Source organism: Dermochelys coriacea, chromosome 15 (genome assembly GCF_009764565.3).
Source record: "Dermochelys coriacea isolate rDerCor1 chromosome 15, rDerCor1.pri.v4, whole genome shotgun sequence".
Lineage (NCBI taxonomy): Eukaryota > Metazoa > Chordata > Testudines > Dermochelyidae > Dermochelys > Dermochelys coriacea.
In genome coordinates, this window is record NC_050082.1 from 26,356,123 (window position 1) to 26,382,359 (window position 26,237).

Genomic DNA, 26,237 nt, shown 5'->3' on the forward strand with positions numbered 1-26,237 from the left:
TATGTAAAGAGAATTTAGGGGTTGAAGTGGAAATGCGGAATCTTGTCTGTACAAGTAAAAAGTAGTGACAGGAACTGCAGGAGGAGAATGTGCTCCTAAATCATATTTTTTGATGTGTGACCACCAGATTTGTAGCAGGACTGAGCCCTAAGAAAGTAGATAAACATTCTATTAGCATGGTGAGGATTATATTTAAGCCTGTCTCCTTAGATGTGACCATTCTTGATTCTGTTTTTAATACAGTTCAGTGGACTATGCTTAGCACCTGATGTAAAGCCTCCCAATGACTTTAGTGAGGTTTGGCTCAGGCCCTTATTGCTTAATCTTACTTATGCTCATTCACAGCTTCAGCTCACACATGCTAGAGTATAATGATCTTGAACTCACTTCTCTGTGCCACATAAGGGCTTGCAGATTTAGGGCATTACTGTGAATTTTGCCTGGTAATTTTTTAATAGAGCTCGTTCTAATAACTTCCTTCATTTCTTTACATTATAGATACAGCTGTATCCTTTGTGGATTTTTCCATTTTAAAACTCACTCTACAATGAGCAACTTTTCTTGTTCCTTTCTGACATGTAATCTAGAATTATCTAACACAAACACCGAATTATTTTAATGGGGCTACTTTGCTATTTATAAAGTCCAATGACTACATTTGTTCTTAGGAGTGAAATTGCTAGTCTTTAAGTAATGAACAATTTGAATGATCTGAAATTAAAGACAGGAGCAGCACTTTGTAAATTAACTGGACAAACTTTTAACTATTGGCTTCTAAAAGTTTTCTATTTGTGTTAAAATGTTCTATTTATTTTTTATTCAGTCATTGTCATGGGCATCAACAGATCACTATTTTAGAAGGGAGTAGTATAAATAAATTCTGAGGGAAAAATATTTTTTCCCTCTGTCATAAATATTTTTAGTTATAGGGCACAACATGCCAAGTGTTGGTGTATGACCAAAGATCCACAGACTTCTGATGACATTAAAAAGAGCAGGGACTGTGAAATAGGTGTGTGTCTGGTAATTTCTTTAATTCAAATGACATTTTTTTACTCACTTTAATTTTTCTAGCATTTTTATACAGAAATATATTTTAAGTGGCATAAAACCAGGCTTGAATGAGCTAGAAGCAGATTTTGCTAACATGGTGTCAGCTCAGTGGACTGCCCTGTGTGATACAAACCACGAGAGAAATCACTTCTGCACTAGGATCCTGCAAAGACTTATGTACAGTACATGATCAAATTTACACACTGTGAATAGTCTCAGACTCTCTTTGAAGTCAGTGGGGCTATTCACTGTAAAACGTCTAAGCCTTTGCAGGCATTAGACCAAGATGTTGATGTCAGTAAAACAACATCTGTGTTTTGTTGTAACACTGCAATTGGTGTAAACTTCGGTATCTAGAAGAACCATGTGGTTGCCATATTTTATCATTCTGTAGGCTCATTTTCAACCCAGTAATTTGCAGTTATTAAAATGTTTGTTAGAAGTTGGAAACATGCCATGTAGGTCATGACAGTTAAAAGATAGATTTGGTTTTTCTTTCTAAAAATCATAGAATTATTTGAACAAACTCCCATGGACACTTGTCCTTTTTACACTTCTGTCTGCTTAAATAAAAGCATAAGAAATTAGTACAGTTTTATGAAGGTGCAAATTTTCAACATGTTTGAGATTTAGGGTTGATTTACGCTGACTTCAATGGAGCGATGCTGATTTACCAGTTACCACTGTTTAGTCTTATCGCTATTTTGAGATGAACAGTTCTGACCCATAGAAATTACAGAAAATCCTAGCCGGTCACTTTATTCCCTCTCTCCTGGGACAGGTTAGTTGCACAGGATATTTTTTGTGCTTTCTTATACAGCATGGTCCCAGTAAAACTCTTGCCTTGCTGGTTTCAACTCTTCCAAATATGCTAATATCATGCTCCAGTGGGAAAGGCTGGAAAACTTAACCCCAAACTGGACACTATCAGATAAAAATGTGGAAACAAAAAGAGAGGAGACGTGGGTTATGCTGATTTGAGGGAAGCACTTCCAGGACTGAATAAGAGGATCAGAAATTAAAAAGTTAAGCCTCTGTCTGCCTTTACCTCCATAACAAGGCTGATTGAAGCAGACATGTCTGGACTTGATTGCTCAGAGGCCAACTCACACTCTAATGGTTCTGCACCACTTCTGGGCTTTCTCCCTCCCTTTCATCCACCACCCCTCAACAAGCTGCTATTTTCAGGAGTGATGTCAAAAAGAAGATTGATCGGAAGACAAAATTGCCAGCCATCTTTCTGATCCTTCAGGCGTGGGACAGGGTTGATCCCAAAGATTGAGTGTGGAAGAGCCACTGGGGGTCAGCAAGGTGTTTTTTAATCATTTTTTGTTTTACATAAGAAAATAAGGTTGTATTTAGCCAATAATAAAACAAAGACTTGCAAAGTTTGTGGAGCCAAAATGAACTGACATTCTATTTGTTGAGCAGACACCAGCTGCAGGGTACTTGGTGGTGACTATTGCACATTCTGCACTAATCTGTGGCCAGAGAAGATAGAGGGGAGCTGTCATTTAAGCACCAAAAAGTAAGTTGTCCAGCCAGCCAGGAGCAGTGCCCCAATCAGCACTGTGTAACTGAACAGCACGAAAGCCAGGAGCTCCTTCAGCACTTTCAGGAAGTGGACAGCGAAGGACTCCTGCATGGTTCCTCCAAGCACCACAAGCCAGATGGGATTTCTGCCGTTGTCTCACACTCCGCTCCCCACTAAAGTACCCTGATCTGAAAGGAAGAGAAATAAAGGGGAGAATGAGCCATTCTGAGCAGGCGGTTGCAGAGCTGAGGGAGAGCCTCCTAATTGCATGTAGAAAAGTCTGGATTCTGATAGCTTCTGGTGGTGGTGTATAAACAAAGTCTGTGGACACTATGGTTTGTCAGAAGCTTTTTAATTGCCAGGAGAGAGTGTCAGGCCGGGACAGCGTTTGTGTATTTGGAAAGTCTTTTTCAGAATTTTCAGGATGTGTAGTGCTGAAAGGTGCTGCAGGATCTGATCACAAACCAGTTTAGGACTTGGGGTGGGGTGGGAGAGTGGAAGAAATAAACAAGGTTAAAAATACATATGGGTGGATTAGGGCACGAGCAGGCAGATGAGGTCCCAGCCAATTCCTGGAATTATTCCCTTCTGTCAATTGATATGTGGCTGGCGAGCTTTGTATTTAGAGCATTCGCCAATGGTGCATTAGTACCAACCAAAGCTCTAATCAAATTCGTCAATTCCTCCAGAGAAGCCACTGTTAATATTTAATGTTATAATTGCTTCTAATGGACAGACGGGCACAGAACAGGCTTTTTGTTTTGGATCGGGGAAGATTTGGGATTAAAGATAAATTTATTTATGTGAAAGCTTCATAACTCCTGTTAAAATAACCTTTTTTATTTTTAAAGGGAAAGGGATAAGATGTTTTAAACTTCTTTCCTCCCCAGTTAAATATATATTTGTGCATTGCCCAATCAGTTGCCACCAGTTAGTGAACTTTGTGTAAACTCTCAACATATTTGCAATAGTTCTTTGCTACTTAGGCTTTTAAGATGTAAGGACAGATGTGCAAGGAATCCTACCGCCATCTCCAGTTGCATGTTCATTGATCCTTCATCAGAAAATTACCAGAGCAAAAATATTTATACCTTTGTATGCATGACCAAAAGGAAAATGAAACTAGGCTAATACTAACCTAAAAGGATTATTTTTCTTCCAAATGATACACCTCAGTCGGAGCAAACTGAATTCCATCCTACCACTTAACAAAGGAGTGATTAATTAGAAACATGAAGTGAAATCTAAACAGCAACTTAAAAAAACAGTAAAACAAAATATATATATTTTTTAAACTCCCCACGCTATGGTCAGGTGTATTAAAATACTGCAATTTTAAACAAATCTGTTAGATGTAGTTTTTCAGAGTATGGAAATTATTTACTAACCAATGTTTTACGTGAATTTAATTATAGAACAAAATATATATTGACAAAGAGATAAATAAACTGCTTACCGTGGGATAGGTTACTGCGTTTACTTCTTAAAGTTTCTGTTTCTGTCTGCTTTTGTTCTATAGCTTTTTCTTGAATTTCTGGCTTCTAAAAGGTTGGTGATGTAGTTTGATCCCCTTCTGGTCTGCTAATCCGAAGAGTCAGGAGTAATGAGGTTGTATTTACAGCCTGCACCAGTACTAATGGACTAGGTGTGGTCAGAGACCAATTATTATATATGACATAGACCCTTTGCTTTCTCTGTGCTGACAGCACACCAGTACAAAACAATCCAACCATTGGTATTGCCATAAATCCTAGGGAGATTTTTGATGTGAACAATATATTGCATATTTTAAAATGCATGAAACTCCCTACTTCCCAGTTGTCATGTAACACTGTGTTTTTGTAAATATCCTTATTTTTTCTGCATCAGATCTTAAGCTCATCTCCTTCCTCTTATTTCACCAGTCAGTTTCCTATGTTTCTGGATACTTTATTGTGTGTATTTTGCTTTTTGTATAATTTTCTGCTCTAAACAGCCTTGTTCTCACAGACAGGCCATTAAAAAAGGAGGAGGATGATACTGGAGTGGAACTGGGGAATCTCTTAAGATCAACAGGACGTGACCGGATGGATGCCTGTAGATCTAGTTAGGCCCAGTTATCAAAAGTGATGGATGAAGGTAGGCTTACCTCTGCACTATCACAAGTCCAGTTTGGTACATACTGTATTTCACATATCCACACCACAGAATCTCTGCCTCGGAGACAGAGACTGTTTGGTTTTTAAAATGACAAAAAAATTGTCAAGATGTCAGTCTAGTCTCAGTGAATTGGTTATTAATAATCCTATTTAAAAGGTAAAGGTTGTTTGGTTTGGCTTTTAAACAACCAGACATATATGCAGCACAGAGAAGCAAGAGCATCTACTGCAAATCAAATCTCTTACCTATTGAGACATTATGCTCTAGCAAATGGCCTATTAATTTAATCAGGATCTCTTGTTATCAAATTATTACCCTGGTGTCAGAAAGACCTTAGCTAGAAGGGAACATAAACAAGCTCAGGAAGCTTGTTAAGTAGTAATTGCTCCCCAGGAGAATTGGTCAACTCTGGACTTTGTTTCTTGTGTATTTCCAGGAAGAGACCCTGTAGTTGATGTGTTTGCGTAACTGTCAATCTAGCTGCTAGTTGTGATGTCCATTCAGAAATGATATGCTGACACATAATGCTCTTTCTGGCCAAAGTTGAAGTTTAATTTGATACGCAGGTTAAAAATATTTTTTTATGAAACAAGTTCAGTTACTAACAACTTAGTACAAATGAAAAAGGTAAATAATCTAGTGCTTCTTGTTTTTTAACTATTTATGCTATTACCTTTTACATTTCACTTAGCTTGGCTAGTAAAACCAGATTAGTTGATTTTATTCTTCTCTCTCCTCAGTTTTGTTCTCTCAGTCTCAGGCACTATCAAAATGATGCAGTATTACAGGAGAAAATGTATATCCCAATGAAAGAAAAATCAATATAAATAATAAAATTATGAAAGCCTATTGAGGAGCTGACAATTTGATTTTTTTTTTTTTTAAAAACACTCAACCTAAACTCATGGTTGTCGCTTTATCTTTCCTAGTATATTTGAGTACTATAATGGTGTTTGTATATGGTTAAAAGTGTAAGGCAAAGAACTCTGCAGAGGTGCAATATGTAATTCTTTATGGCTTGATTTTCAAAGGTGCTAAGTATTGAATCCAATACTTGGGAAATCAGCCCACTATTCTGTAATAAGATATAAGGCCTCAGTCTGACAGCTGCTTTATTACTGGGGAGCTCACGCATACCTGAGGTAAGAACAATCAAGTGATAAATTTCCCGTTCAGTTTTTTTACATACTTTAAATAGTCAAATGTTCCTCAAGTACTTATCAAAGAAATAAAAATGTTAACTAAGGAGTATATTACTAGTATGGTAGAAATCTAAGGGCAGGTCTACACTACAGCCGGGATCGACGCTCTGAGATTGCTCCACCAGCGGTTGATTTAGTGGGTTTAATAAAGACCCACCAAATCGACAGCAGATCACTCTCCAGTCGACTCCTGTACTCTACCCCCGACTAGAAGAGAAGGGTAAGTCGACGGGAGATTTTTTTCTCCTGTCGAGCCCCCTTGGTGTAGACCCTGCAGTAACTTGACCTATGGTATGTCGACTCCAGCTATGTTATTCACATAAGTCAACTTACCGTGGTAGTGTAGACATAGCCTAGATATTGGCTAAGCGGTTTCACACTGAGGCTCCGTCGGCCTGCGGGGGTCGATGGGAGAAAATCTCCTGTTGACATACCTTACTCTTCTCGTCCGAGGGGGTTGACTGGAGAGTGATCTACTGTCGATTTGATGGGTCTTTACTAGACCTCCTAAATTGACTGCTGGTGGATTGATCGCAGAGCATCGATCGTGGCTGTAGTGTAGACCTGCCCTTAGTAAAGTCTTCTGTTTCTGCTTGAAGAACATACATACTAAAGGGAGGATCTGGTTAAATATTAGGATTTGTTTCACAAATGTTCATGGAACTTCAATTTAAAATAAGCAAATGTAGCAGAACATAGAATGTTCATGTAATCACAAACCTTGTCTTTTAGATCACAATTCAACAAAAAATTGAGACTCTTTAAAGGATTAACAAGACTAAACTATGGGGTTGGAGGAATGTGCCCCACGAAAGAGGGTGAATTCTAAAGCAGGAGACGTTAAGGCAAGAGTTTCTTCTGAAACTGTCTCCCGGTTTTTGTTCATTTTAATAGTTTGGAATTTTCAGAAGAGTTAGAGTTTAAACATTCTTCTGATACTTATTTTACAAGGTTTATTTACTATCCCTCTCTTTCAAAGGGAAAAAGCTTCCCCTCTGTTTCACTGGATTACATTTTGGGCTTGATTTTGCAAGGTGCCATGTCTAGCAAAGCATGTAGGCATGTACCTAATTTTCAGCATGTGATGTAGTACCACTGAGACTAAATACCTGCTTAAAGTTAAGTGTCAGGCAAATGTGCTCAGCACCTGTAGTGCTGCATGTTCACCCAGATTTCTGGATCCAAGCTATTAAAATTGCTCCAAATCTGAATGAATTTCCAGTAAAATGCTCCGCTATTGTTCCAAACTGTAGTTGGGCACAAAGGGTATGACAGTGAGCTTTAAAAATCACCTGGATTCTTTTTCTTAAGGGGCAAACATTTTAGACTGGTTTGAACTTGACCTCCAGCTGCATAAGTAACCCTGGCATTCAGCTCATTAGGAATTCAGGAAAGCGAGGAGAATCACTGAGAATTAATTAATCCAGCTCCCCTAAACTCAGTGGGTGTCAAGCACCCACTGTGCTTGAAAGGGGGGCTGACGATACTCAGCACTTCTCATGTAGGATGCCTAGTGCAGTGTTTCTCAAACGCAGTGGCCACGACAGGCTTTTCTTGCAGCCACAGACTCCTGGGCAGTGATGGGGGGGCAAAGCAGTGGTCCCTCCCATAGGGCCACCAGCAGGGGTTGGACCCTGCCCTGTCTGGAGAGACAAATGCTGGAGGAGCAGACAACTAGTGAGTGCCTCACCTTCCTGGGGAGCTGTGGTGGGCAACCTGCGGCCTGCAGGCTACACACGGCCCATCAAGGTAATCTGCTGGCGGGCCACAAGACAGTTTATTTACATTGACCTTCCACTGACACAGCTGCTCCTCGTGGCTCGGCTCCTCCCTCAGACAATGGAGCCCTTTCACAGCTTTGAAATAGAGTGGCCAGCTCTGGTGATGAGGGGGAGGCAGAATTGAATCTAGCTCAAACCATCTCGTGGCCTGTCAGTGGATTACCCTGATGGGCTATGTGTGGGGTGTAGGTTGCCCAGCCCTGGGTGGCGGGCAGCAGGCTCTGGCCATGGGACTCCACCCCCTCAGTTGTGAGGCTCACATCCCCATTGCCCCTAACCCTTGCTGCCTTCACCAGCCCATTATGCTCCCCCCCATACCTGCCCCCTACTGACCTCTCCATCTAAGGCTTAATTTGTCCCTGGGCTTGCCAGGTCTGAGTGTGTCTGCTGCTGTGAAAAGTGCTATTTGTATGTTTGTTACTATCACTTTTCACAGCAGCAGAATCGTCTTTAAAAAGACAAGACCCTGCAGAGCAGCTTATTTGTGTTTCTGTTCTGTTTAGGGCCAGTAAAGAGACACAACTACATTATTTTTATTATTGAGTCTGCAAAAAAAGGGGAGCAGTACAGTGCCATGGGGTCAGCAATCCCACAGCTGCATCCAAAGCCCTGAGGATCCAGCCCATAGGGCTGTAGTTTGCCCACCCGTGCTGTTAATTCAAGCCTATAGAGTACAGGCTCAGTACATACAACTGTTGTGTATCTTTTTCTCCTTTACTGCTCACGTGGGATGGTGGCTTCCAGCAGCCCCTTTGTTGTCAGTTCCTGGGGGACCTACATAGATATTGCAGCCACACACAGAGCCAGTAACATCAATATGTACACAGCAGCCATGGGAGGCTGCAATGGCTCTTCATATAATAGTGATGTTTCTAGAAACTTGTATGTAAGGACAAACTAAAGGGAAAAAGGCTGTATTTTGGATGAGCCCTTGAGAGTTGAGGAATGTAAGTGACTTCTGCCACTCAACCTCTGTCTTTTTATTATTAGTTTGCAAACCCAGCTGTTTAATCCTTGCAGGTCATTGATGACATATCCAGAAAAACAGATTCAACTTGTACAGTGCAAGCTACTGCTACCGAAGGGACCTATGCAATGGGAGAAAGAAACCAGAGAGTATCATTCCCTGTGAAGTTGGACAGACCGCAAAGGAGTTTGCAATAGACGCTATCCCCTTTGTGTTTGACTGTTCCTATCCCTGCCCTGCTCCACATACAACCAAGCACAGCTGAACTACATTTATTACTGGGCCACTATCATAGAGATACTGAAGAGAGAGGAAAGTAAATATTGACAGCAGTGGGGGGGGGAGTTATTTTCCTCTGGCTATGGTAAGCAGGCATGGATGTAAGGGGCAAAGAGTAGGAATAATTAAGAAATGGAGAACTAAAGGCAGCAGGAAAGACTTGCTGGCACAGAGATCAATTAGCTTATGGGATAGTCTCTGTGAAGAGTCACAGAGCTTTGTCAGAGAGGGACAGATCAGACAGCATAACAATTGTCCCCTTTAAGTTCTATGATTTTATAGTTCAGACACCAACAGCTCTAATACTGATTTTTATTTCCTCATATTCCTCTGTCAGAGTTACTCAGTTATTAGGGAAGTTCTGTATGTAGCAGGAACAGAGCAGAATGTAGCCACTGCATGCACTGGTGCAAACATGATTTCATGTTCTCCAGCTGCAGTCATTTCTGAAGGCCCGATGCCAGCCTGAAGCATTAGTGAATCTTTACATAGCTTCTAAAAAGGTGCAGGCTCCAGTTTCTCCATCAGGGATTTGATCCAGTTTGTGCCATTGATTAGTTTAGTGGTGGCAATGACATATTCTGTGCCTCCATCTTCCATCTGAGAAAGAAACCTCAGTGCAGCAATTTCAGCGTACGTCACGCCTCCCAGAAAGAACACCACTGTTACTCTGTTTTCTCCCTGTTGACCTGAACATTTAGAGAGACAGTTACAAACTGGACTGGTGCTGAAAGGACAGGATTATTCTGAAGTCACCCTAGGGCCAAACTGAAGCACAGATTTCGGTCAAATTGCGAAAGTGACATGGAGTTGGTGGATAGAGCACTGAATGGGTTTTATTTCTGGCTCTGCCAGTGACCTCAGGCAAATTCCAGCCTCTCTATGGCTCAGTTTCCCTATTGTAAAATGGAGATAAATACCTCCTTTGTAAATACTATAGATTTACTGATGAAAAAAGGCTATGCAGTACAACAGCTAGGAATTATTTTTACCACCTTAGGGCAATGATCAAAGGCAGCTCACTGTACTGAAGTTGGGAAGATAATTACCTAGAATTACTAATCAAATGAACAGACCAGGTGGATGCTGTCGGTCACTATATGAGACTCTAAGTGAATTTAAACAGTAGAACTGTCACAGACTAGACTAATCAAGTTACTCCAAAGAAGCTTACGCTTTTTTTGAAGGCCAGTCGGTAACTGCTGCCTCTCTTCAAAGTGGGGTCCTGGGAGCATCTTTAACACTTCTTCTATGCTACGCCACCCTGGGCGAGCAAGCAGCTGTGCCAGACGCACACTTAATGGAGCATAGCCACTGTACACATATGAAATATCATTTGGGTTCTGTAGAAGGAGAGGGAAATGAACAGCAGTAGAGTTTTCTACTGAAAAGTGACATTTCAGCATATTAAAATCTTGCAAAGGTACAAGCTGTCCCCACCCGTGTCCATCTTCCAACTGGTCTATTGATAGAAGTATTCAGTTTACCTGTTCATTAACATCATCTATCCACAGCCGCATGGTTTTCCTGATTGTTGGGTAGTTGTTTCTACTGCTTGTCTGAAGTTTTAAGAGTCCAGCCTTTTCCAGATTGTTTAAGGTTAATATATGTTCATAGCCGTAAGTCTGTAATATGAAGATTTTGCCTTTAATGTAGTACTGTCATTTATGCATCAAGAGCAAGTAGAAATAAAATCAGGTGATTTTTATGTAACACTAGACACTAACCAAACAACTTGCTGAAGTTTGAAATTTATAGACAAGACACCATCAAGGTTTGCAAGACAATGACAGACATTTTAAATAGTGATTTCAATTAAACACTGATTTTAGGGACATGGTTTCATGACAACCCATAGGGGAACAAGTGAGTGTGTAAAGTTAAAATGAATGTTTCCAAATGTCTTTTTGCAGTATGCAACAGAAAGCATGACAGTGGCCCAAAACAAAATTATATGCCTGTTTTAAATATTAAATATGTTTAAATATATTTCACTTCGTTAAAAGTTTTTAAAACACAGGACAGTGATTAAAACACGTGTAGGCCTTGATCCTGTGAAGTTTTACACATGTGAATAGTCCTATTTAACTCATTAGGATCACTCATGTGTGCACAGATATGTATGGTGTGCAAATCTTTCCAGGATTGAGGCCTTAATTTGCAAGGACTATCCACATTATTAGTTAAACAATTCTAGCCTGACCTGGAGAATCTCTCTTTTATAATGGTCCAACACCTTCTGCTTGAGTCCACTGTTACACACTGACTGCAGGCAAACCAGCCTTAATATCTTGATCAGTGGATGTTTTTGAGCAATGCAATCTTCAGTGTAATTGTTGACCTATGAAGAAACAGACATCCAAGCTGTCAACCAAAAACCTAGGTTAGGATTTTAACAGAGCTGAAAAGAAAAGCTCTGTTTTTGCTTTTAATGGCAAAGCAAAGAATGTTCTCGGAAGATGCTTTACCTCCTTGTCCATCACTATGGGAAGGGTAAAACAGGGATCACAGCAGCTACATAAGCAGCTTAGATATATGCAAAATAGCTTTGTAGCATTGGTGGTTCCAATTAACAAGCTTTGTAAATGGTGTTAACAATGGATCTCTATGATCCTATTTGATACACTGCAAGTGTTTTGCAAACTCTCATCCTTGATTCCCCACCCACCCCCCATATCATTAGATCACTATACAAGTCAAAGCACAGAGCACTGAAGCTGTGTCAGCACTATATGCAGCAGAACCACAGCATTGTAACGGTGACCTTAGTCTCCCCATGCCAGATAGAAAATGCAGCACAGCAGCTATTGCCCATCCACACCAGAAGACAGGAGGCCACGAATGCAGTTTAATTAGGCTGCAACTTTATTCCCTTTAATGTCTAGGAAAAGCCAACAATAAATTAATACAGTGGAGGGAGGAGGGGGCATGGGCTCCCTGGTGATGCAGATTTAGGAACCCCCTACACTCAGCTCCCATAAAAGATGCTTTCCTGGTGAGCCTTTCCCAATCCAATTGATCTGTTAAGCATACCCCTTCCATAGCAAGTACATGCCCTGGACAGCCGCTACAAGTTATACATACAAGTTGCGAGATAACCTAACCCTCTATTCCACCCCCTTGGGTCCTCGGATCAGCTGTGTGGAAGGTGAAAAAACCCACCCTGCCTTGGCCAATCTGGCAGTGAGGGGAAAATTCCTTCCCAGCCCCCCCAGAGAAGAGGCAACCAGAGTAATGGCCACAGCATGTCAAAAGCAAACCTGGTCCTATTCAAAGTACACGTATAGGTAGGTGGGAGCTTCCAGCCAGATCCTCATAAAGAGGCCCTCATTGTGGCTATGTGGGGGTATAAATACCTCCCCCAGTCAGCAGGAAGGGCAATACAGTAATCCTGGCCTGGCCCCAACTGGATCCTTCCCTTCCTGTCCATCGCTGTAAGCTTTCCTCCTTTTTGGCCCTGTGTCAAGGGAGCCCATAAAGGGGCAAAGCCCCTTTTCGTCCAACTTGCCAGACCAAGACATACTTATAAAAAGCCTACTTAAATTGTGCCCACTGCATCCTAAGTGGTATTCACCACTTGGAAAGAATGTCTCAAATGCACAAGGAACACGCTAAAAGTTTTCAAGACTGGCATCAAATCAGAGTCAGCCATTGTCTAGGGTTCTCTGTATTAACACACCCCCACCAACTTTTGTGATAGATGTTCTAGGAGACTGTGGTTAGAAGATAAAAATAATGTAAAGGCAAGATTTTGCTCTCCACCCACCTTGTCAGTGTCTATTCCTGACATGAACTCTTGTTCCACTGTTAAATTATCAAAGAAATCTTCTGATGCTTAAAAAAAAAAAAAAACATTAGTAAGTCGGTACTAAAAAATAAGGGTCAGTTTATCTGTGTATTAAATGGTGTCAGCAGAGTTGCCCAAGTACAAATAAGGCCAGTATTTTGCTCCTGGTGTCTGAATTTTTTATTAAATCAGTAAAGTTGTATCTTTGGCTGCAAGATATAACACAAGATCAACTGTAGGTGGAATACTGAAAAGGATACTTACTAGTAATGTCTTTGATTAGCTCCGCAATTGAGGTATGGTTTGCTAGAGAACTTCTTGCTGCCTGCATGTGTGGCAGTTGTGAAACGAACTGCTTGATCTCCCCAACTGTTTTAGCATGGTGTCTTTCCTAAAAACCCAGCAATTATAGTTTAGAGCTTATTCATTATAATAATCAATGTCTGTAAATCATTTCATCAAAAGGTGTGTTTGTCTCTTTCGTGTGTACTGTGTTCATTGCTTTAAGAAAAATGAAATGTAGTGAGCTTCATTACTGTCATTTTGAAACGCTGATCAGTTACATCTGACCTTTCAGATAAGTTGCATTTACAAAAATATATTGTTTCCTAGAACAGCACTGTTGCTTCATCAGTTTATAAAGCTGTTGTGTAAATGCACCGTGAGAAAAACACCACTGGCATCAGAGTGATATCTTATTTTACAAGAGAGGCTGCTAATCACGTTTCTCTGTGCAATTACATTAAAATAGTACAGCATCTTGCACTCCTATTGTGCCTTCCATCCAAAGATCCCAGATTACTTCTCAAGTGTTTGTTAAGCAAGCCTCAATTGCCCTCTGAGGTTGGCAAGTATTATTATCCCCATTTCACAGATAGGGAGTCTGAGGCCCACAAACGTGAAGTTTTATTTCCTTTGGTAGAGAGGAATGGCTGCTGATCCTCCGCACAAATACATCAAGTAGTATGAGGAGATTCAAGATCTTATCGTTAAGAGTCACTGGATATGAAATACAGTCACTGTGACATACTATTTCAAAAGCATAGACACTGTAGCTGCTCTGTAGCCAAGGAGTTAAATCCCTAAAATAAGGTAACATAAAGTAGATATTAAACCAACCTTATAAAGTTCTACTGACCCATTTACTCAGGTGGGTCTTTTTTTTTTTTTTTTTTTTTTTTTTTTTTACAGGCATGTAAAATATTAGCTTAAATTCTTATCTTTATTTCTGTCAAATATAAGGAGAATCCTTGAAAAAGCAGAAAGAAAAGGACATTGCAGATGTCTCACTGTTCTCTCCCACCTTAGTTATAGTTTAGAAAAGAGACTGAAAATCTTATGCAACAGTTTCAAACATTTCAGGGATCTGCAATCTGCAAAGTATTGCCTGAAACATTTTAAAAGCTACACTTGAAGAGAAGAGGCAAAGGAAACCACAAAGATGGAACCCAGGTTGAAAGATAATATTACAATGTTCTATCAATGGGTAGTAGAGAGTATAAAACTTCACGTTCATTACAGAGTTGGACAAGATGGCGTAAGGAGGCAGGTTTAGTGGTTAAAGCAGGGACCGGGTCAGAAATATGGGGCATTCTGGTGCTGGCACTGCCACTGCCACGTTGCCTGACTGATGATTAAGCATGTTATCCAGCTTCACCAAGCTTCAGTTTCCCCACTGCAAAACAGGGAGAACACACCCCTCTCTCGCAGGGTGTAAGACTTAACTAGCATTTTTGAAGCTCTCAGCTCCTCAGATGAAAGCTGTCAGAGAAGTGTGAAGTGCTTGGCGTACCCTGAGGAAGGGGAATAGAGAGTATTTTCCCTCTCACCAAAACTGAATAGCAGCCTATTTATTTTGAAACAACTTTTAAAATAAGTCCCAATCGTTAAAGTCTGCCCCTAGCAATCTAGAAAACCTGGTCTGATGAAGCACAGACATCTATGAATTCTTAGTCAGAACAATTCAGACATTTGTTTTTTGCCCAGTCAACCTATCCAAATTTTGTCACAACAATGAATACAAAAGTAAGCGCTCTTAAAAATGATCTTGACTAAAATATAAACTATACAAATGGGCAAGTACAGGCAGGAGAGCGATAATGAAGTCTGCAATTTACAAGCCCTTCACTGCCAAAATACTGCTGTTTCATTATCACCTATTACATCTGACAAAATCTCACATTTTTCCTCCCTTCCAGTGTGAAGTATTTTAATCTTTAGGAGCTTCCAACACTAATAAGCAGTAAGCGTCTATTACTGCAAGTCAAATCTGAATGCACAATTTAGATGGATATATGGTACATCTAACTGGCCTTAAGATTGGCAGAAGGAACACAAAATTAACAGAGTCAGCACAGCAGGTCACACAGTTAAGCACTGAGTGACTTTTTTGTTCCCTTGTTTTGCATGTGCATTTGTTTTTAAAATGCGGGGGGGAGGGGGAGAAGAGTGTTCAATTCTACAGCTAATGAGCAACAGCTGACAGGCCAACTAGAATCTCACTGTTGGTAAACTGCACACCTGTAATAGGTGCCAATTGGCTAAAAGGCAACTAGTGTCTTAGTCCTTAGCCATGTACACTCTTATTATTGCGTATTTGACTGTGGCAGCAGCTAGAAGCTGTCAGGATCCCATTGTTGTGTGTACAAAATCTAGCACAAAGAGATGGCCAAGCCCCAAAGAGCCTGCAGTTGAAGAAATCCTTAAACCAGCATAAGCGCCTCCCATTCTCTAGCCAGCCCTCCACTGGTCTTATGCCCCACTCCTCCAATTGCGAGGATGATCCAGTCACTCAGATTCAATTCCCTGCTGTGTCTCCAACTTTGTGTGTGACTGTGACACCCTGTACCCCATGTTCACCACTTGTATATGGTTATGATATCTTTTGTGCAAAGTATGTCTCATCCTGTTGAAATGTGTGAAACAAACATGGCATGTAAAATTATGAGGTTTTGCTATAGGATTGTTACTGAAACATGCTGTGGTTCTGGGTAAGGCCCACAAACCAATTTCTCAGAGACAAAAACACCGTAGCACGCCAGCAAAGTGCTAAGGAGCCATTACTGGTGTAATTGGACATTCTCCAGTGGCAGAGGTGGGGGAGTTATAAACAAGAAATTTACAGTTCATCTGAAGGCCAGTTTGGAGCTCACGTATGCAATGGAACTACCTGGCTCCATGACTCAGGAAGGAATTTTTCTACTTAGGTCAACAAGCCGGGTGCGTAATCATTACCCATTGTTGGAGTGATGAACTATCTAGGAGCTTGGACTGTCCAGTGGGCTACTGAGCAATACAAGATGCACATGTCTGGGGAGCAAGGCGTGGGCTGAGGGATATACAAGTGTGGCCCTGATGGAATTCATGAATGGCTGGGCATAGCACTCATGTGTTCAGGTGAGAGTGACTTTGCATGCTGGTGGCAGAGTGAGCAGAGCCTGGATGGGCTTATTCATCAGGATAGTAGTATAAAAGGCATCCCAGGCTGGAGAACTAAGCAGGCCACAGGTTCAGACTGCACCCTGGGGAATGTCACAGTGACTTCTGGCAAGTCACTTAGGGTGAAATCCTGTTGCCACTGAAGTCAAAGGAATTTTTATCAGTGACTTCAGTGGGGCCAGTATTTCACTTTTTGTGGCTCAGTTCTCCATCTATACAATGGGGATAACATTCTCCTACTTCATAGGAGTGCCGAGAGGATAAACACACTCCAGATGTTGAGGTGTGATAATGAGCGCTATATAAATATCAAGTCCTATTTAGACTGTAAGCTCTTTTGGGCAGGGACAAGTCTTTATTTCTGGTATTTTTATGATGCACTTAGCATGCTGGGTGGTGCTATAAAGTTAATAAATAATGAAGCTTTAAATTAGTTTAAGATGCTCAAGCTACTTCAAGACCCTAAAGAGTTTTAAAGTGGAGATGAGCTCAAGCCAAAACCTGGAATCTGAACCATCACTAACTATGGGACAGTCTGGATCCCAGGTGTTCAGTTTACTGAAAACTACTAGGGAAATAAAATGCCAAAGGCTGCATTCATGTAATATTAAGGTAGGCATTGGAAGGGATATTAGTGGATCTTAGCCTTGTTTCATGCTCAAATCTGCAGAGCAGTCAGACCCAACTCTCCACCCAGAAGGAGCAGACTGCCCAGATGACATGGTACTGGGCAGTACTGCGGTGTACAAGTCCTTTACCTCAAAGGCTGCAGATATGATTTTGGCTTTCTTGCTTAGCACTGACCCCACAGCATTGAAGTTCTTGTCTCGAATTTCAGCATACAGCTCCTCGGCAGAATTCAGCTGAAGCTTCTTCGGTTCCGTGGGGAGTTCCTTGCCACCCTCACCCTGCTTCTTAGGGGCAAACTTTTCAGGAGGGAGTTTCACATAAGCTACCAACACAGTAAGAAAATAAATGGCAAATTAGAGCTCAAACCCCAGGACTTAAACTGACCAACCAACACCTTTCCCCAAGCAAGAAGCAGCTCTAGCCTTGTGTAAACACCCATACTACAACTTGGAAGAAATGTTGCCACATACAAGATGATGTCCCCTCATTTGAAAGGGCAAAAATCCCTACTAGCTATGTGTAAACAAGGAGTCCTATACACAGATCTATACACTACCAGAGATGCCTTCTGGTCACCCTCATCAGTACATTAGGTGGAAGTTACCAGCTCCACATACTTCTGGCCCTACAGTTTTCATCATCCCATGAAGCGTAAAGAAAGCGGCGTAAACGGCTTTACAAAGCGTATGCAGAGAGCATCAGCTTCAGTGGAGGGTGGAAACTAACAGCATGTTGAGGGGACATTTTAGCTAAAATCCCTATTCTTGTGAAAAGTGCCCTGGGATCACTAATGTCCATGTACAGCTGACATCCCAAGGACTCACACGTAGCGAAAAGCCTTGTGCTCAATTCATCTTCTTGGGAAGGATGAAGCACTGAGCTCACCTTGTTGGGATTGAAACCAGGGTTTCTAATTACATCAAACAACTAAGCCACCCCTCTGTAGTTCAGCTAAATTATTCTCACCTTCATCCCAAATTCCACTTGGCACCCTGCACTTTATTCTAGCACTCAGGAATTTTATTCTACTCCATTAGTTTCCCTGTCCGTGGTTTGCTGCACTTACTATTTTGAATTCCATATATTTCATCAATAAGGCCTTCATATGTAAGCTGAGTAGCTAGAGGTGACAACAGGTCTACATTGCGGTCAAGCAACAAGAGGGTATCAAAGACTGGAAATATTGAGTTCTGGCCTCCAGGGAACTCTCGCTTCATCCTGATCATCATGTTAGCCACATGCTGAAAATAAAATATTTGGTTCGTTATGGCTCAGACCATGAAGGGTGGCTGCGATAACTAGCTTTAGAGACATATGCATGTATGAAAACAGGAAAAGAAGTGCATGTATAACACGTGAATGGGAGGAGAGGCAAGCTGTGTAACTGGTACAACTGGAGGAAGGGCCATTAAGAAACAAACCAAACTATTCTACGACAAAACTAGCTAGTTTAGTCTGACAGAATGGTCACAGAACCTGAACTCTGCATTCAGTTCCAGATGCCTCCTTACCAAAAGAGGTATTTATGAACTGCACGGAGTTTAGAGAATAAGAACAAAAATGATCTGGTAAGAGGGACTGAATTATGGGGAGAGAGCAAAAGGATACAACACATGTAACTTGACTAAGTGATGAATAAAGATGAAGGTACATAAACCCTTCAGCTATCAGTAGTCAGTTAACTCCAAGGAGGGAGGGGAATTATTTAGAATGGTTAAGAGAGTCTAACTAGGAAAAAAGGGATGAAGTTAGGTCAAATATCAAGGAATCTTCTTGACAGTGAAATCTATTTGTCTGTGGAACTGTCTTCCGTGGGGAGGCATGCAAGCCCGAGTGGTTGCGATATTTAAAATTAAATTACACAAAGCACTAAAGAGGTAGAGCAGAGAACATTCATTCATTGGTCAAGGTCAATAGGTCTTTATCAACTCTAATTTACTCATAGATTAGTGGACTTTAAGTCAGAAGGGACCATCGTGATCATCTAGTCCAGGGGTCTCAAACATGCATGCAGCTCGTGGGGTTATTTCCTGCGGCCTGCCAAGCTCTCTGCCCCTCTGGAGTTATTTCCTGCGGCCCGCCAGGCTCCCCTCCCCCTCCCCCCACTGCGGCGCGTCCCCGCTTCTCCGCCTACTTGCAGGTGCTGTTTGGTGGTGCATAGCACTTTCCAGGAGGGAGGGGGGAGGAGCGGGGAAACGCACGCTCAGGGGAGGAGGCAGAGAAGAGGTGGGGCAGGGATGGGGATTTGGGGAAGGGGTGGGAAAAGGCAAGGCAGAGCCTCATGGAAGGGGTGGAGTGAGGGCGGGGCTGGGGACAGCGTGTGTGTGTGTGTGTGTGTGTGTGTGTGTGTGTGTGTGTGTGATGCAGCCCTCAGGCCAATGTACTAGTCCTCATGTGGCCCTCATGGTGATTTGAGTTTGAGATCCCTGATCTAGTCTGACCTCCTGCACATAGCAAGCCACAGAACCTCACCTACAAATTTCTGGGATTCCAACATCATAGTATTCATGAAAACCAAGTGAACTGTCCAAACTCCAGTGAACTACAGATATACATATTACCATGCGTCATCCTCTCAGCAGCCAGCTGACTTTCACCTGGGAGGGGGGAGAAGATATCTGGGCAGGCAAAAAGACCAGTAGGGAACATACTTATAAACATGTTCCTTTAGGGGAGCAACTCAGAGGGGGTTCATGACAGTAAAACCCGCAGTGACAGATTGACTGAGAATTGTTTCAACCAACAGGAATCTAAGCAGCAAAATGCAGCTTGTGACCCACAGCATCAATAAACCCAACACACATTAGTGGCAGCTCCAAAACAGCCACCACCAGAAACAAAAGGATTTATATTCTTAGAAACAAAGACGTTTTAAATTTGTTTTACCCGTGCACAATCCCCCTTCCCAAAGATCTGTGGGATAGTTCCATAAAGCGCCTGTAAGGTCATCAGTCCCTTGGCTGCATGGTACAGACTTGTCTGGTCACTCTCCAAGTAACACTCCTAAATGACAGGGAAAGTAAGGTTACAGAAACGGAGGATATTTAATTAGCTTGATGATCTTAAATGTAGAACCTGGCTGAACTGGATGGCTTGAGGGATTGCTAAAAGGATATGGAGCCTTTCACCTCCAGGTTTCAGTAATCCAAAGTCATTACTTGCTATCCATGAGCACTAGGATACCAGCTGGTGCTTCGGTGCAGGTCCCAGTGGACAAGCATGCAGGTCACAAAATCATCATAGTTAGCACTAGCTGTCCAACTGAAGGGTAGTCTATATGAACAGTAAGTGCACACTGAGATGGTGTAAATCTACCCCACACTGACCTGCCACACTCGAACTGTCCATGAGGACCCTGCTGCCACGCACTAAAAGTTCCCCAGTGAACTCTGATCTACCCTGCTTTCAAAGCTAGCACACAACAGATTTATGCCCCAGCTTGCTCTGCACCAATGGTTTGTATAAACAAGCCCACAGAAGATGCTCCAGGAGTGAATGGGCTGTGGAGACTAAGCTAGCCCTTCCTGCCCTTCTACATGGGGTCAGGGTCGAGGAACCTTGTCCCACCTCCACCCCACCCCCCGCAGTACATGTTCTGTGGTTAAATAGGACAGTGATCTCCACCAATGCCAACTGGGGACGTTTCCAGCACTAAACTCACTTTAAAAAGTGAGTCAGAACATGAAAGTGAATGCTACCGCTCACCGTGCTATTTAGCTGTCCATACAGCATTGCAGGTGCAGGCTGGTTGTTTAGAGACATGCACAGAACAAACAAAAATTCAGTTTGTGAGAAAAAATGACCCCAAGATACACCCAGCACTCTCCTCCGCAGAGGAGAGAGACCTTAACTGTGAGAAGAATTCAAGAGGAGGGGGAAAGATTACTGCTGGTGCCAGGAGCGACAATGGGTAGTTTGATTACTCTTCCTGGAAACACTGCTCCTGTGACACACCAGCCGGCAGTCCAGCAACAGGACTGCAAAGCAGCAACTTTTTTGTGGGCCAGCAACAAGGGGAGCTGGATTCACAAGCAGCACAACTCCTCGTCCTGGGGGCTCTCTCTGCTCAGTTATTAGAGTTAATAACGACCATTCAGGAACTGTTATGAGATCAAACCCGTTATTTTAGAATTCTCTAGCCAATGTGCTGTTCCTAATTTAATGCAGCAGAGTAACAGAGCTGAAACAGCAAGTCTCTTTCCTGTGACTTGGTCAATTAGAAAATGTGTCACCAAGCTGGCAAGTTTTATCATGTCCTGACATCCTCTCTGCTGCTCACATAGGGCTAGATTCAATACGCTAACTAGGGGAGATGGCTAAAGGAAGCCTCACACAGACTTAATGGCACTACATGTGATGTGCTGGCGATGCAGGATATATATATATATATACATACACACACACGCAGCACGGTTGCCCATCTTAAGACAAGTGTTAAGTCTTTGTGCTGTTGTGGTGTGCGACACCCTAACAATTACCAATTTACCCTTCTGTAACACACTTAACACAGGAAACTTCAAGTTCTTTATAAAGGTTAGTTATTTAAACCTCACAAATTTTGTTCACGCAAGTATTACCCCATTAGAACAGATGGGAAAGCTGACACATAGCCTGGTAAAATGATGGCTCCTTGGGTGCATCCTGGCATTCAGAAACAGACCCCAGGAGTTCTGACTCCCAGTCCACTGTTCTACTACAGTCCAACCACATTTGCTCTGTAACTCCTTTTACTGCCTTGTGGCTAATCAGTCTGAAAAGTGCTTTGAGATCCTTGGATGATGGATGCAACACAAATGTGCAAAATATCTTTTTCCTCAAGGAAGAAATCAGCACTTACTTTAAATGCACTTTCAGACTCCATGGATAGCAAGTCTCCATCAAACGGAATGAGGTCCAGACTGTACTGCTCTCTATGAATGAAGGATCCCAGAACGCCCTGATCCTTCAGCCGCTGCTCGCACAATAGGCTGCGACGGGGCACAAACAAGATGTGGAAGTCCCTCAGTGGAGAGCGAACTCTGTCTTCACTGGAAGAGAGTCAGCTTAAGTTGTCATAAGACTGAGTACAGTAACACAGGACACTGACTGTGGTTTCTCAGATTGGCAATAGAGAAGACAAAGGGGCACTAATGGAAGCAAGACAGAATTCCTGATTGAGATTTTCAAGTTCCTTATAAATAAAGGCAACCCTTCTCACAGCCTTTTATTTCAGAATATTTTGTACAAATCAACACCTTTACAGTGAAGGGGACGGCGCAAGGATTAAGCAGTGGGTCTGTGGCCTAAGCAGCTCGACAATACTTATTCTGCCCAGATCTACAGGTTCGAATCCCAAGCAGGGTTGACTCAGCCTTTACCTTTTGCAGTTGACTGTGGGTGGGTCTTTCAAACAAGAGCTATCTGCTCTGATCAACATGAATGGTTCCAGGGCAATTAATAAAAACTGAGTAGAGATTTTCCCTGGTGTCCTTAACCAAAAATTTCCCCCTCTCCATCCTGTTGCTATGCACCTGCTTCTCATCCTCCAACCCCAGAAATGACCACATTTCAGTGATGCTGTACTTATAGGCCATGATTCTGATCCCAGTCATGCCAACTTGCGTAATAGTGTCACACTGAAGTGAAAGATTTATTATTAGTGAGTGGGCTGAAATCTGCCCAACTTATGTCACTCATAAATTGCATCCGGTATGAATCTGGGATGGGAGGAGGAGGAGGGGGAAAAGAAAACATTAACTCCACTGCACCACCACAGCTCTGGAAAGCAGCTGTTGTCTTTTCACTGAAACACCAACTATACCTGAGCACATTTTCAGCAATTATATCCATTAACTCTAGCCTGGGCCTGACAAAGAAAATAATATTCTTGACATCAGCTGGGGGCAGACGGCCCGCCTTGAGAGTGAACATCTTCTCCACCTCATGTTCCTGTGAGGAGACAAAAATGGTATTCAATCAAGGTATCCAACTCAACTCCTGTTATTTTGAAAACTGGTTTCAGAAAGGGCCACATCAGCTGGAGTTGCTCCGCTAGTTGTTACTGTGACACCTTATCTAAGGATAGCAACATGGATTTATCTTCTATTTCCATATGCTGATTATGTAAATTATTAGTTTACTGCATTACACCACCATTAAAGATGGAGGTTCTGCACATCTGGTCTGTGGGAGGCGAGTTGGCAGAAGAGCAGTAAGTGATATTCCAAAAGGCAGAGTCTGTTCTTGAAGCACATTTAGATTGTTGCTTTACAGCAGAGAAATAAAAGACTGGCAAACTGTGGTGACAGCATTGGACAGTAAGAATTAGGGTTTGAAAGGCAAAAACTAGGACAGTTTATAGAAATTGTGCTACCAGTCTCTAGAGGCAATTATGAGACTGAGGGTCCGAATAGCTTTTGAGATTCTCAGTATCAATTAGCACAACATGAATGCCATGTAGGGCTTACCTTTAAAAGCGAGTATTGTGCAATTAATCCAAAGGGTCCTGTGAGGTACTCATCCCACACTATTGCCTAGGAAGAAAAAAGGCCACGGAGAAAAGTCAGTTGCCATAAAGAGGAAAGAAAACCCTGTTGAAGGTGAGCTGCCCTCGGAAGCTCAAACATTTGCTTTCTGAGGAAGTGCTGATTTTAAAAGACAGTCATGAATTAATGGGTGAATTTCAACAACCCTTTGCTCATCTCTAGTTCCTTTCATCAGAGGAGCACAACACACTTCAAATATGCTAATTAAACCTCCCAAGAGATTTTTACTGAATCGGAAAACCATGCAGCCTTGCATCAGTGAGTCTAGCAAAGGGGAAAGTGACAAGATATTGAGGTGGCTGGACGCTAGGTCAAATTTGGTGCAGCTGCATTGACTACCCTGAAGACAGTGGAGTTCCACTCAGTACAAGTGGAAAACAAAACCTGACCCAGTGTCATTGTCACTGTTGGCCAGTTTAGCGGGTCACCTGATAAGAGCATTAAGTAAGCTTTCTACTCACCCTAGTGAAGACATGTCAAAGGCAAAACTTCCTGTGCAGTGACTGATACATGCTGGGCTCTGCCTGCCTTACCCCACAGCGGTGGCTACATTTTAATGATGCAGCACAGCATAGACATAGTTTGCGAAGCCACCAAGAGTCAGCAGTCCAAGCTCCTGTAACCATTTGTCATGACCTCTTCAGCCACTGCCCAGCATGGCTGCTTTTCACTAAACTCCTATTCTTCATGTACTACAACTCCACTCTTACCTGACTCTACCCTCACCATCGCCTCCTTCCTCTGCCTCTCCCTGGTACTCTGTCTGTCCTCCACTAACTCCACACTGCACCTGACACTCCCTCCCAGAGCCTTCTGAACTCATGTGGCCTACAGAGCAGTCCAGATGTGACAACCACACACTCTGCACCGTCTTCTGACTGAACTTGAGGCCTATAAGGCAGGGACTCAGTTGCTTGGCACATTCTGACCGTAGGACAGCCCAGCACTGGGGCCAGCCTTACACAATGGCTCAGTTTCTAGTCCGAGTTTGCAAACCGTTTTGGGATAATTTATTACCACCCTTGAGCGGGCCTGTGCAGTGATGTTGCCATGGGCTTCCGAGGCTCCTTACTTCAGGGGTCCCTAGAGCGCACAGGGTGTCAAAGAAGCAGCTGGGCTCTTCCAAACACCTCTTCCTCTGCACGTATGCGTTAGTCGCGAGTGACAAAGGAATATTCCTTATTTTAGTTTGGATGTGTTTCCACATGGGATGTTTGGTTGGGGGCTAGCTAAGGTCTAGAGCCCATGAGGCAAGGTGCATTTACTGGAAGTCTGAAGTGCCAGGAGATGCTGAGACAGAAGGGCCTGGAAAGAGCATCGACTGTTATTGCTAGGCTGTTTATCAGGGAAATATCTGCAGACCAGGAAGGCCCGGTTAGCATCTCAGGGTGGGGCTACCCTCCCGGTTGTCAAAACTACAGACCAGGACGAGAAGAGGAGTCACTTCCCCGGCTCCTAGGAAGAGCCCAAAAAGGATCGTATAGCTGCAGATTAGGATGGGGGGAAAGAGACCAGAGCATCCCATAATGCTCTCAAAACTACAGCCCCAGGGAGAGACATGGCACCCCACGCCGGGAGGAGGACAGGAGAAATTCCCCCGGGAGTCAGAGCTGCAAATCGAGAGCAGGTAAAGCAGGGGGCAGCCCCGCAGGGGTCTCGGAGCCGGGCAGGGAGGGGGGGCGGCCCCGCAGCCGGACAGGTCGGAGCGGCGATGGGGGGCGGGGGGCAGCCCCGGTAGCCAGGGGTCTCGGAGCCGGACGGGGGCAGCAGTTATTGGGGAGGCGCCGGAGGCGGGGGGTCCCAGAGGCAGCAGCTCAGGCCGCCCGGCGAGGGCCGCTTGGCCGGGCCCCCTCACCTTGGAGCCCGCGCACTTGTCCAGGAACTCGCGCAGCTCCCTGCGCCCGGCCTCCCGCAGCGCCGTCAGGTTCACCCGGCCCGAGCTCAGGTGCGCCGCCATCCCCCGCCAGGCCCGGCCGGTCACATGACAGCGCGGGCCACGTGACTCGGCGAGGCTCTCCATCTCGCCGCTCAGGCCCCGCCCCCTGGAGCCCCAGAAGGCGTCCAACGCCCCGCCCCCACCCCCGGGGCCCGGCTATAACGGCTGCCCCACGCGCCGGGAGGCGGCAGCGCAGACACGTGACCCCAGCGACGGGGCGGGTGTGGGACCGTTACCCGCGGAGCTCGTCCCGCGCCGGGGCATTCAAGGAGCTGTGACGAGAGGGCAGCTGGGTGCTGGAGTAACGGCCGCTCCCCCCGGGGGGGATATTGGGGGAACGTCACCTGCCCCCGGGGGGGCCATTGGGGGAACGTCACCTTGCCTGGGGGGATCTTGGGGTAACGGCCGCTGCCCCGGGCGGGGGGGCCACTGGGGGAACGTCACCTTGCCTCGGGGGGATCTTGGGGTAACGGCCGCTGCCCCGGGCGGGGGGGCCACTGGGGGAACGTCACCTTGCCTCGGGGGGATCTTGGGGTAACGGCCGCTGCCCCGGGCGGGGGGGCCACTGGGGGAACGTCACCTTGCCTCGGGGGGATCTTGGGGTAACGGCCGCTGCCCCGGGCGGGGGGGCCACTGGGGGAACGTCACCTTGCCTGGGGGGATATTGGGGTAACGGCCGCTGCCCCGGGCGGGGGGGGCACTGGGGGAACGTCACCTTGCCTGGGGGGGATATTGGGGTAACGGCCGCTGCCCCAGGCGGGGGGGCCATTGGGGGAACGTCACCTTGCCTGGGGGGATCTTGGGGTAACGGCCGCTGCCCCGGGCGGGGGGGCCACTGGGGGAACGTCACCTTGCCTGGGGGGATATTGGGGTAACGGCCGCTGCCCCGGGCGGGGGGGCCACTGGGGGAACGTCACCTTGCCTCGGGGGGATCTTGGGGTAACGGCCGCTGCCCCGGGCGGGGGGG

General features: G+C 44.2%; 1 protein-coding gene across 3 annotated transcripts; it reads right to left on the minus strand.

The window, feature by feature from the left end:
• Nucleotides 1-9,253: 9,253 nt before the first annotated feature.
• Nucleotides 9,254-25,399, minus strand: VPS33A (VPS33A core subunit of CORVET and HOPS complexes). Of its 3 annotated transcripts, XR_006275785.1 has the most exons (14): nucleotides 25,190-25,385; nucleotides 23,257-23,322; nucleotides 22,611-22,738; nucleotides 21,648-21,837; nucleotides 19,697-19,813; nucleotides 17,877-18,051; nucleotides 16,939-17,132; nucleotides 13,007-13,133; nucleotides 12,722-12,789; nucleotides 11,159-11,296; nucleotides 10,443-10,580; nucleotides 10,130-10,298; nucleotides 9,381-9,644; nucleotides 9,254-9,343 (listed from the first exon to the last, which is right to left on the minus strand). XR_006275785.1 is itself a non-coding variant. In XM_038372901.2 (13 exons), the coding sequence occupies exons 1-13, from the start codon at nucleotides 25,352-25,354 to the stop codon at nucleotides 9,451-9,453; spliced, it is 1,869 nt and encodes a 622-aa protein (XP_038228829.1). In that variant the 5' UTR covers nucleotides 25,355-25,399; the 3' UTR covers nucleotides 9,254-9,450. The 3 variants fall into 3 exon arrangements, 1 of the variants encoding a protein (XP_038228829.1); XM_038372901.2 differs by having other exon boundaries at nucleotides 9,254-9,644; nucleotides 25,190-25,399; XR_005288979.2 differs by lacking the exons at nucleotides 9,254-9,343; nucleotides 9,381-9,644; nucleotides 10,130-10,298; nucleotides 12,722-12,789.
• Nucleotides 25,400-26,237: the final 838 nt, after the last annotated feature.